We start from the raw sequence: 11,169 nt of genomic DNA, 5'->3' as shown, positions 1-11,169 counted from the left end.
TCTGCTTTGAAGGAGGGATCCCATTTCTTTTGAGATGGTCTCGTAGTTCCTCTCTTTGGCAAGGAAACCACTTTTGGATCCACACTTTGGGTGGTCGTGGTGAATTTAAAGGCTCTCCCCAACAGGCATTTCTGTTGGAACTGTTACAGTGGGAATGCAAAAGCCAGACTGTTGAGCTGCTTCTCCCGGTACCTTTCGTGTGGGAGCCATCCCTGGTGCCGTTCAGTTTGGATCCCGATTCCGTGCGCCTGAGGCTTAGGAGGGTACACGGAGCTGAGAAGGAAAAGGGCAGATACCAGGGCGGGTTCCATGGGTTGGCACCGGAGGCGGCAGCAGCTCTCTCAGCTGACACTTCTGCGAGCTGTGGTTTTGCCGGATGTTTTCAAGTTTGTCACCGGACTCAGCGAGAATGAAAAAACCTCTTAGCGCCGAGGAGCTCGTGTGTCCTCTTGAGTGGGGTGCAACTAAGAGTTTGTACTTGGAAGGAGAAGATCAGCACGATCTCTCTGTGCTGACCCGGTGCATTTGAGAGCAGGGACGTTTGCAGCTCGGATGCACGCGTTGGGTGATTCCGACGAGCGAGGTGCGTTCGCTTCCTTTGCAAGTCCGCAGCGGCATCGTGTGGTTGTTTGGATGAGCGCTGACAGTGCCCAGGTAAATCCAAGCGCTTTTCTGGCCCGGCCCCGTTCGTGTGGGAGCAGTGGGAGCGGGGGCTCCTTTGTGCATCCTGGCTCCGGGAGGCTGAACGAATGTGATCGTGCCTACAGCTGGGAAGGAAGACGAATCGTCTCATTGTCGGCCGTGCAGATCATAGGCTGCAAAAGGAAGGAGAATTCCAGCACCGCCTCTTTCCCGGGGAACCTTGTCTGTGGGACCGTCTGCGGAACGTCCCCGGCTTTGTAGCTGCACTCTGGGAGACGGAAAGGACGTGAGTGTACCCAGAGCTGAGCGCACAGAGCTGCGTGTGCTGCACTTTCTGAGCTGCAAGGAGAAAGTGAAGACCGGTGCTTCCTTTTTGTTCTGGGACCTTTGGGATGGGAGCAATTGCTGGGCGCAGTAAGTGTTGAAGCTGGGCTCTGCAAGAGTGAAAGACGGGGATGGTCCATGCGGCTGAGCAGGGAAGTGCAGAACTCCGGGGGGATGCGCTGCTTTTCACAGGATGCGAGGTACATTTGGAGACAGCAGCAGCCGGCTGAGAGGGCATCTTTGGTGACCAATCTTTACCCTTGAGGCAGTTCCGTTGGGTTCGAGAGCTCTGTAGGACTGAAAGAAAGAATGGACATGGAGTTTGGAAGGAGAGCTCCTAGCCCCGGGGCACATGGTGCTGTTGATATCCTTCAAAGAGAACGTGGAACCCAGAACGTTGTCTCCTCTGCTGTTTCCAGAGGGAAATGATGGAGCTGCGTTCAGCGAGAGAGCAAAAATGTGAACGTGTGCTTTTCTTCTCGGCTACGTTTACCTTAAGATTCTTTGCACCTCGGAGTCTAAAGCTAAACGGAACTCGGCACTGTCAGCGCTCATCCAAACAACCACACGATGCCGCTGCGGACTTGCAAAGGAAGCGAACGCACCTCGCTCGTCGGAATCACCCAACGCGTGCATCCGAGTTGCAGACGCCCCTGCTCTCAAATGCACCGGGTCAGCACAGAAAGATCGCGCTGATCTTCCCCTTCCAAGTACAAACTCTTAGTTGCACCCCACACGAACTCCTCTGCCCTCGGGGCTGTGGCGCCTCAGGCGCCAGAAGCGGGGTGGGGCCACGGGGAGCAGCCAAAGGGCTGCTGGTGCGCTTGGGGGGCAGGACACAGCCCGAAGGGCTGCAGCCGCTGGCTGTGGCCACGGCTGTGGGGCACGGCGACTCCCCCGGCACCCCTGGCTACCACCCCCGCCCGAGTACCCCGGAGGGCGGCGGGACGGTGCGAGCCCGTCAGCGCCGGGGCCTCGGCCCTGCTCTTGCCCCTTCTTATTTCCCCCGGGTTGGTTTCTCATCTCTTCTGTGCTCCCGCTCTTCCCAAAACCACGCTCTCTCTCCCGACCCGCGCCAGCTGCGGCACGACACCTGCACGGGCTAAGGGGAATGCCGCGGGGCTGGCGAGGGCGGCGGCACGGACGGGCCCGCTCGCCACTGCCGAGGGCTGCAGCGAGCGAGGGAGCGCTCGGGGGATGCCCCGGCTCCCTGGCTGCCGCTCGGCACCGCGCACCGAGCGAGCCGCCGCTGTTGTGCTGAGCCTGAGCTGGGGCCGAGGAGCCCGTTTGGCGGCCGGGCGAGCAAATGCCCGTTCCTGGGAACGGCCGCGAGCCCCCCGCCCCAAACGGCGGCGTCGCCCGCGAGCCGGGAGTTCTGCATCGCTCCCGCCGCCCAAGCGCCGCCGCAGCCGGGCCAGCAGCCGCCGCTGCCCTCCGGCCGCTCTCTGTCTCGCTTTTTCTCGCTCTCCTGGCCCAAAAAGCCACGCCGGCATTGCGGCTTTGCAGCCCGGCTTTGCCGGAGCCAGCACCGCATCCCCTGCCCGGCTCTCCCGAAAGCCTGAAGCTGCCGGCTCGCTCGGAGGGACGCTCCCAGCGCCTCCGCCTGCTACGGTTGGTTTTGGGGAGCAGGGGAATGGGAGAAAAAAAAGAACAAATAGCATCAAACTGAAGGAAGGTGGTGGCGGGGATGGGACGGGACGGGAAGGAATGGACGAGACGACTTCAGGTTCTTTTGTCGAGCTGTTGGACGCCGAGAGCTTGTCCTACGACTCGTGGCAGATGGGAGAAACAACCCCGCTTGGTGGGATGGCAGGACTGGATTTGGGTTGTTTCAGGACGGGGAGGCGATGTTGGTTTCTCTCATTCTTTCGGTGACCAGTAGCTCGCTGGGCAGTGCCAGCCCGGCGGGCTTTGGGTGGCACTGGGGCACGGGGCTTAGAGGGAATTTTCCCGAGGCTCCGGGCCGCTAAAGCCCCCCGGGACAGGCGTTGCTGCTCCCGTGCCCAACGCCCCAGGAACGGGTCTCACGCAGCGGCACCGGGAGCACCCAGGCCCAGCCCTGTCCCGGTGCCAGGCAGTGGCTGCGCCTCGGGGAGCCTCAACCCTCTCCCTCTTCTTCCTGCAGCATCTGCCCCGTCCGTTGCCTCCCCTTCCCGTGAACGCCGCCAAGCGCCGAGGCATGGTGTGCCCCAGCCCCGGGCTCAGCTCTCAGGGGCAATCGAGCTCCAGCGAGGAAGAGCAGCATGGTGGCGAGCCAGACCTGCTGTGGCTGGCCGACCTCACAGGCGCCCACATCGGCTTGGCCCCGATCTGCGAGGACCCCGAGGATCGCTGCAGCATCTGGGAGAATCTGGTGAGTCTGGTGGACTTCCAGTGCCCAGGCTTTCCCCTGACCTCTGAGGAGCTGTGCCAGTACATCGATATTCCCCACACGCCCACGTCCTCCTCCACCACCACGAGCACCGTGACCACGCGCCAGGCCGTGCCCCAGCCCCCTCTGCCCACGGGGGACATCGACTACAAGAGCAACGCACACGTCAGGCCGCCCTACTCCTACGCCACCCTCATCTGCATGGCCATGGAAGCCAGCAAGAAGCCCAAAATCACCCTCGCAGCCATCTGCAAGTGGATCAGCGACAACTTCTGCTACTTCCGCCGTGGCGATCCCAGCTGGCAGGTAGGAGGAGATCTGGAGCCCTCTCTGGACTGCCCAGGGTTCTTTCCACAGCCTCCACCCTGCCTGGCAGGGTCCCGTGGCCGTGCTGGATGGCACTGGCAGGAGAGTGGCAGCTGCTGGGCAAGGGCTGGGACAGGAGAGAGCTTGGCTGTGCACAAACGCCACGGCCGCAGGGCTGGCAGAGGGAAAGAGCCCTGCTGGGGGAGAGCCTGGGGCCAGTTTGGGAGCAGGAGGTGCCCGTTGGGTTCGTGGCCCCTGAGGTCCTCTTGGCCTCTCGTTGCCGACCTTCCTGGAGCTCTTGTGGGGTCCCAAGGCCCTCGGGGCTGAGCACACGTGCAGAAGACGCCAGGTTGAGCGTCCCTGAGTGCTGAGGACTGAGCACAGGACGGGAGGGATGGAGATGCCACTTGCTGAACAAGTCCCTGGCTGGGCAGGTGCCGAGCACAAGCGCTGCTGCTGCTGCTGCTGTTGGCCAAGCAGGGCAGGGCGCTGGGCTCCTGGCCCCAGGCACAGGCCAAGGAGGCTCCGGTGCTGGCAGCAAATGCTGAGAGTTGCAGAGGGAAGCCTAAGAGAGGTCAGAGAGGGCTGCTGTCCCCAGAGAGCACGAACATGTCCTCAGGGGCAAGGGGACAGCCCCCAGGCTCGCCAGCTTTGGGCACAGCCCCAGAGCGGCTTTTCCCAGCCCCCTTGGCTCGCTGCCTTCCTCCTCTGGCCCAGGATGCTTTCTAGGAGAGGATAGGGCAGGACAGGGCAGTAGGGCCCTGGATGGGTCCTGCCCCTGCTTGGGTTCTTGCTGGCCCAAATTTGCAGCAAGCCCACAATCCTGGGCAGCCGTGATCACCCAGCCAGGGCTGGGCACACCGGCTCCAAACATCCTGCCCAGCCATTGCCCACCTTCTCCCTGACCCTGGGGTCTCCAGCAGGCCTGGAAGCCCATCACTGGTGAGACAAGCCCTCCCGGTCCCTCTCAGAGCCACCTGGCTGCCCCAGCCTTCCCTGGGCTTGGGCAACTCTGGGAGTGCTTGGCAAGTAGGATCTGGCTGCTTTGGCTTGGCTTTGGGGAGCCCAGGCTGGGGCATTGCCCAACAACTGAATTTCCTTTCTTTTGGGTTTTTTGCTGCACTCCAGGCACATACAGGGATTCAGGGGATTTCCTTCAGGGCACGCAGCAGCCTGGCACACCTTGATGTTGCCATTTCTGCTTTCTTTTACCAAGGGGCCTCCCTGAAAAATGTGCTTTTTGCAGCAGACTCCGCACAGGTCTGCCCCCAACAGCAGACAGGCATTCAGCCCTGGGGTTTGTTCTCTTTTGCATCTAGAGCTCCATCCGGCACAACCTCTGCATCAACAAGCGCTTCATCAAGGTGCCCCGGGAGAAGGGCGAGCCAGGCAGAGGTGCGTTTTGGAAGCTTCACCCCCGATACGCTGAGCAGCTCCAGAGCAGCACCTCCAAAGAGCTTCCAGAGCCAGCCTCCACCAAAAGAGCCCAGCAAGAAGCACAGTGTGTCCTCAGCCCGGCCACTCTGGCCTGCAGCTCCCAGAGCAGCCTCGAGGTAGGCGCGGAGCTGCAGCAGCTGCTGCAAGAGTTTGAAGAGTTTGAAAGCAGCCACAGCTGGAACCCTGTGGAGAACGAAGCGGGGCAGCAGCAGCAGCACAACCAGCCCTGGCCCACGCCACTGGCCGAGGTGTCTTGGCTTCCCAGCTCTGCCTCGGGGCCCCAGGAAGAGCCGAGCGAGCTGATGGAGCTGAAGGGCAGCACTGACTGGGAGGCTCTCCTTGACTTTGCCCCGGAGCAAGGAGACTTCTCCGCCCTTGAGCACCTGGAGCTCCCACTTCCCAGCCCGCCCGGTGTTGTGCACCCAACAGCACAAGGGCAGCAGCAAGTCCTCCCCGAAGGCAGCCCCACCAAGCTGGGCTTGGACGAAACCCTGACGGCCACAGCTTTCCTGAAGGCTGTCTGGCACGAGGAGATGAGAGACAGCCCCTCCGACGGCATCCCCGCTGTGCAGGGGGCTGAAAACATCCAGGCCTCTTTGCCAGAGGGGGATGCCATAGATTGGGAATCTCTGGCCCACATAGGAGTCTATTAGAGATGGGAGATGGTACAAGATTAGATTCGATTAGAATAGATTAGATTAGATTAGATTAGAGTAGATGGATTTAGGGGGGGCTTTCTGGGTGGGATGTAGGAGGGGCCTTGGGGGTGGGTGTAGATGTTTTTATGGACAAGGTTTCTTTTTGCTGCTTTCTGTTCTGTTTTTTGCTTGGGGAACGCTGTGAAGAGCCGCACAGATAGTTCACCACTCTAATTTGTTTCATTTTATTAACAATTTTTAAGAGATAAAGAAAACAAAGTAGAGAAGAACTCCCCTTTTACCTTCTAGTTTCCCTTCAGCACCGCCTGACTCTGCCTGAGCCTCTGCCCTGCAGGCAGGGACGGGAGATCTGCCCTGCCCAGCGCTGCTCCCACACCCAGCCCCAGCACAGGGCAGCTCTCAGCTGCTTCCACGGGGGCACAGCAATTCCCCAGGGGGAAACTGAGGCACGAGCCAGCACCAGCGTGCCCGCGGATCCACAGCCGCGGGCTGTGACACGAGACACGAGAGCGGCTCTGCTCGGTGTGCTGAGACCCGGCAGCCTCGCAAATCCCCTTCCCTGCCCCTGCAGGCAGCTCCTGGGGCTGACACGGAGCCAGGGCCAGGGTCCGTCCCCAGCTGGCCCTGGAGATGCTCTGAGAAGCCCAAGTGGCTTCGGGGCCCTCGTGGTCCTGGGCAGTGATTTTATTAGAGATGGGAGATGATGGACGATAGATGATAGATTTTAGACGTTAGATGGTTGATTATAGATTATAGATTATATATAGATTATATAGATTATATAGATTATATAGATTATAGGTGGTAGATGGTACACGATAGATGATAGATGACAGATGATAAAATGATAGATGATAGAAGATAGATGATCAAAAATAGATTATAGAAGATAGAAGATAGATGATAGATGATAAATGATAAATGATAAATAGATGGTGGATGAGATTAGATTCAATTAGATGAGATTAGATGAGATGCACTTCGGAAGGGCTTTGGGGGTGGGTGGGTGTAGATGTTTATATCAACAAGGTTTCTTTTCGCTGCTTTCTGTTCTATTTTCTGCTTGGGGAATGATGTTGAAGAGCTGCACAGATACTTCGCCACTTAAACTGTTTCCTTTTTATTAACAACTTTTAAGAGGTATAATAAAGAAAGTAAAGCAGAAAATAACTGCATCCTGAGTGTTTTGTAGCTGGTGAACAAGTTTTTTCCAGCAGGCCCGATCTCCGAAATGCACCACCACCTTGGGGCACAGATGGGGCTTTGTACTGATGGAGCCAGGCTGGGAGAGCTGGGGGTGCTCACCTGGAGAGGAGAAGGATCCAGAGAGACCCTGGAGGCCCTTCCAGGGACTAAAGGGGCTCCAGGAGAGCTGCAGAGGGACTGGGGACAAGGGCCAGAGGGGTCAGGACATAGGGAATGGCTTCCCAGTGCCAGAGGGCAGGGCTGGATGGGATTTTGGGAAGGAATCCATCCCTGGGAGGGTGGGCAGGCCCTGGCACAGGGTGCCCAGAGCAGCTGTGGCTGCCCCTGGATCCCCGGCAGTGCCCACGGCTGGGTTGGACATTGGGGCTGGGAGCAGCCTGGGACAGTGGGAGCTGTCCCTGCCCACGGCAGGGGTGGCACTGGATGAGCTCAAAGGTCCCATCCCACCCAACCCACGCTGTGGTTTCGTGATTTGGGGGTCTCAGGGTGTGGTGGTTCAGCTGCCACCACTCCTGGCACGACCTTCATCCCACCCACAGCAGCTGCTGGCTCTGCCCGTCACCATCCTGAGCTCTGCTGGGAAATGGGGCTGGCTGGCTGCTTCCCAAACATCTCCACAGGGAGTTTTGTGGGGTGCAAAGCCATGGAGCAAACCCGACCCCAGAAAGGATGGGACACAAATGTCCCCAATGCTTTGAACGCTGCCCCAGCCCATCCTGTGCCAGGCCTGGAGCTCACCACGTCCCCGTGCCCCGGGCATCAGGGACAGGGTCCCCTCCACAGTGGGGCCTGGTGTCTCCTGGGAGTCTGAGCATGGGGTGGGGGGGCAGATGACCTGCAATAAAGAGTTAGAATTGAAAAAAAATTAATAAAAAATAATAGAAATGATCATAAAAAACGAAAGAAATCTAGAAATAAAGACTGTCGATAAAACAAAGAGATAAAAACGTAGAAATAAATAACGATAATGTTATTAATAATAAATAATTCTAAATTATTATTATTAATAAATAATCATTTGGTAATAAATTGTTAATAAAGACAATAATAAAATGAATAATACTAAAATTAATAATAAAGAATAATGACAATAATGATGATGATGATAATAATTAAATGATAATAATTTAATAATAATAATAATAAAGAAACCAGAAGTAAAGGCTGGCACTGAAGAGCCCGAGGGTTGGTGGAGAAGGAGGTGGGGGGAATTTGGGGCACCATGAAGCACCACTCGCTCACCACAGCTCTGGCCCCGCCAGGAGGGAAATTTGAGACTGAAGCGTATCCAGGCAGGGAAATTATTTTCCAGAATGAAAGGCAAAACCCCTCAAAACCTCCCAAAATTCAGCTTTCTTTGCTCAGCCCAGCGCCCGTTCCAGCCCAGGCCCTGCAATGCCCCACGGGGGCACACTGGGATGGGTAAAATGGGTAAACTGGGATGGGGGCACTGGGACCGAGTTGGTTTTGCTCAGCCTGGTTTTTGGCAGTGGGGGGCACAGAGGTGGCTGCTGTGAGAAGCTGCCAGAAGCTTCCACCGTGTCCGGCAGAGCCAAGCCCTGGTGGCTCAGAGGATGGACACAGCACTGGCCAAGGCTGGGCCAGTCAGAGACAGCGGTAATGCCTCTGGGATAAGAGATTTCAGAAGAAATCAAAGCAAAGGTGGTGGCAGAGTTTTAATTCCAGCCAGAGAAGAGCAGGGTGAGAACACGAGAGGGAAATGACGCGGAGACACCAAGGGCAGGGGGGAAGGAGGGGCAGGAGGAGCCGGAGCCGAGATTCCTCTGCAGGCCGTGGTGAGATCCCTGGGGATCCCCGGGGGATGCAGAGATCCACCCACAGCCCCTGGAGATCCCCGGGGGATGCAGAGATCCACCCGCAGCCCCTGGAGATCCACGGGGGGGGCAGAGATCCACCCGCAGCCCCTGGGGATCCCCGGGGGGTGCAGAGATCCACCCACAGCCCCTGGGGATCCATGGAGGATGCAGAGATCCATGGGGGATGCAGAGATCCATAAGGATGCAGAGATCCACCCGCAGCCCCTGGGGATCCACAGGGAATCCAGAGATCCATGGGGGGTGCAGAGATCCCCCCGCAGCCCCTGGGGGAGTCCCTGCTGGAGCAGGAGATGCCTGGGATGAGGCTGGGACCCCGTGGGAGCCCCGTGGACAGAGGGGCCCTGCTGGAGCAGCCTGTCCTGGCAGGGCTGACCCCAGGGCAGAGTGACCCCGGGGCTGCAGCGGTGTGAGGGGGCTGCAGAGGGGTGAGGGGGCTGCAGAGGTGTGGAGGGGCTGCAGAGCTGTGAGGGGCTGCAGAGGGGTGAGGGGCTGCAGAGCTGTGGAGGGGCTGCAGAGGGGTGAGGGGCTGCAGAGCTGTGAGGGGCTGCAGAGCTGTGGAGGGGCTGCAGAGGGGTGAGGGGGCTGCTGCCGGGGGCTGCAGCCACACTGGAGAAGTTCCTGGAGAAGTCTCCCACGGGAGGGACCCCAGGGTGCAGCAGGGGAGCAGCTCCTGTCCCTGAGCAGCGGGAGAAGGGGATGAACTGCCCACGGCCCCCACCCCATGTCCGGGCCCCCCTGGGGTAGGAGGCGGAGCTGGGCAGGAGGGAGGGGTGGGGGGGAAGGTGTTTTCAAGGGTTTGTTTCACTTCTCACTACCCTGCCCCGATTTTGTCGGCAATAAATTCATTTTCTATCTCTAAGCCGAGCCCGTTTTGCCTTCAATGGCCCTGAGGAGTGACCTCTCCTGGTCCCTATCCCAGCTCACGATTCGAGTCTCACTCCTCCGGCCAGCGCAGAGGGGAGCGGGCGAGCGGCTCTCGCGGGTGCCTGGCCAGCGGCACCCCAGGACAGGGGCGCTCTGGGATGGGGGGCACTGGGCAAACTGGGATGGGGAGGAGCGGGGTCGGTGGGGGGCAAACGGGACTGGTAGGGGGTGAGGGGGCAGTGTGAGGGCAGGGAAGGACACTGGGACCAGTTTCTGGGCAATGAGGGGCTCCGGGGTGCCCCAACCCAAGGGGGTCTGTGCTTCCCCCTCCTCCCCCCATGCCCCCCACACGAGGAGCAACTTCTGTTCCGTTTTGGGGGCCCTGGATGTGCAGGGGCACCCTGGGCTGTCCTGGAGAGCCCCCAGCCCCTGGTTTTAGGTCCCGCATCCCACTGGGGTCCCAGTCCACTCACCTGGAGGATTCTCTTCCAGCTCCAGGGGGGTCAGGAAAGCCCCCCACAAACCCACTCTGCTCCTGGGGAGCTGCAGCCCAGGCACTGGGGGACACCAGCTGTCAGGGGTGTCTGTCCCTGCACATCCACGGCCCCCCCAATCCCTCCACAGCACCCCAAGCTCCCTCACAGCCCTCTCCCCCTGCTGCCCGCTGTGTCCCCCACTCCCAACGCCTCGGAGTCCCCCCCGGTGCCCCCCACTCGCCCAGGCAGGGTGTCCTGGCCCCCGGGGAATGAGGTTGTTCCCACCCAGGAGCCCCCCCAGCTCTTCCTGGGGGAGTGGGTGAGGGGTACCCCCGAACCCTGCAGAGCCGGGGGGGGAGGGCTGGGCACTGGCAGCACCCCAGCTCTGACCCCGTCCTCCAGCCTGGCACAGCCCCCCACCCCCAGGGACCCCAGACAGGCCCCGGCCTGGCACAGAGCCCCTCCCCCAGCCCGGAGGACACCCCCCCTTTCCCTTCCCTCCCTCTCCCACCACCCTTCCATCCTGCCCTGCTGGGTGACCTCGGGCCGGGGCACCACCCACGGGATGGGGTCAGTGCCCAACCCCCCGTGCCCCCCGCGCCCCCGCATCTCCACTCACAGGCGGGGGCGGCTCCTCGCTCCTCAGGGCTGCGGTGGGTGAGGGTCCGGCCATGGGTCACCTGCTGTGGGGGAGGGACAGTGTGGGAGACCCCCCCATCCCCTCCCCAGTGCTTCCCGTTACCCACCCAGGATGGGGAGGGAAGATACCGGGGGGGGCGATTTGGGACAATCGAGGAGTGGGGGGGCAAAAGGGACAAGACAGGGGACACTGGGGGACACTGGGGGGGCAGAATGCGGGGCAAGGAGCGGGCGAGGGCGACGTGAGGGTGGGCTGTGGTGGGGACGGGCTGGAGGTGCAGACCGCACTGGGGGGAGCCTGGCACAACCCCGGTTCCCCCCTCCCTCCGGTGCCCCCTGCCCCCGTGCCCACCTGGTTCTGGAGCCCCCGCCCCCGTGTCCCCCCGGTCCCGGTGCCGCCGGGGGGG

At 60.4% G+C, this 11,169-nt stretch overlaps 1 protein-coding gene across 2 annotated transcripts; it reads left to right on the top strand.

Annotated features, from left to right (window-relative positions):
* Window positions 1-624: 624 nt before the first annotated feature.
* LOC121665065 (forkhead box protein J1-like) lies at window positions 625-6,579 on the top strand. Of its 2 annotated transcripts, none has more exons than XM_042028926.1 (3): window positions 625-1,638; window positions 3,092-3,643; window positions 4,963-6,577. In XM_042028926.1, exons 1-3 carry the CDS (start codon window positions 1,537-1,539, stop codon window positions 5,731-5,733), a joined length of 1,425 nt encoding a protein of 474 aa, XP_041884860.1. In that variant the 5' UTR covers window positions 625-1,536; the 3' UTR covers window positions 5,734-6,577. The 2 variants fall into 2 exon arrangements, with proteins under 2 accessions (XP_041884860.1, XP_041884859.1); XM_042028925.1 differs by having other exon boundaries at window positions 1,557-2,577; window positions 4,963-6,579.
* Window positions 6,580-11,169: the final 4,590 nt, after the last annotated feature.

Source organism: Corvus kubaryi, unplaced genomic scaffold (assembly GCF_017639235.1).
Source record: "Corvus kubaryi isolate FWS band 111438036 unplaced genomic scaffold, C.kubaryi_AGA036_p1.0 37309, whole genome shotgun sequence".
NCBI classification, from domain to species: Eukaryota; Metazoa; Chordata; class Aves; order Passeriformes; family Corvidae; genus Corvus; species Corvus kubaryi.
The sequence above is the reverse complement of the archived record's forward strand: the minus strand, read 5'-3'. Positions and strand labels throughout refer to the sequence as shown.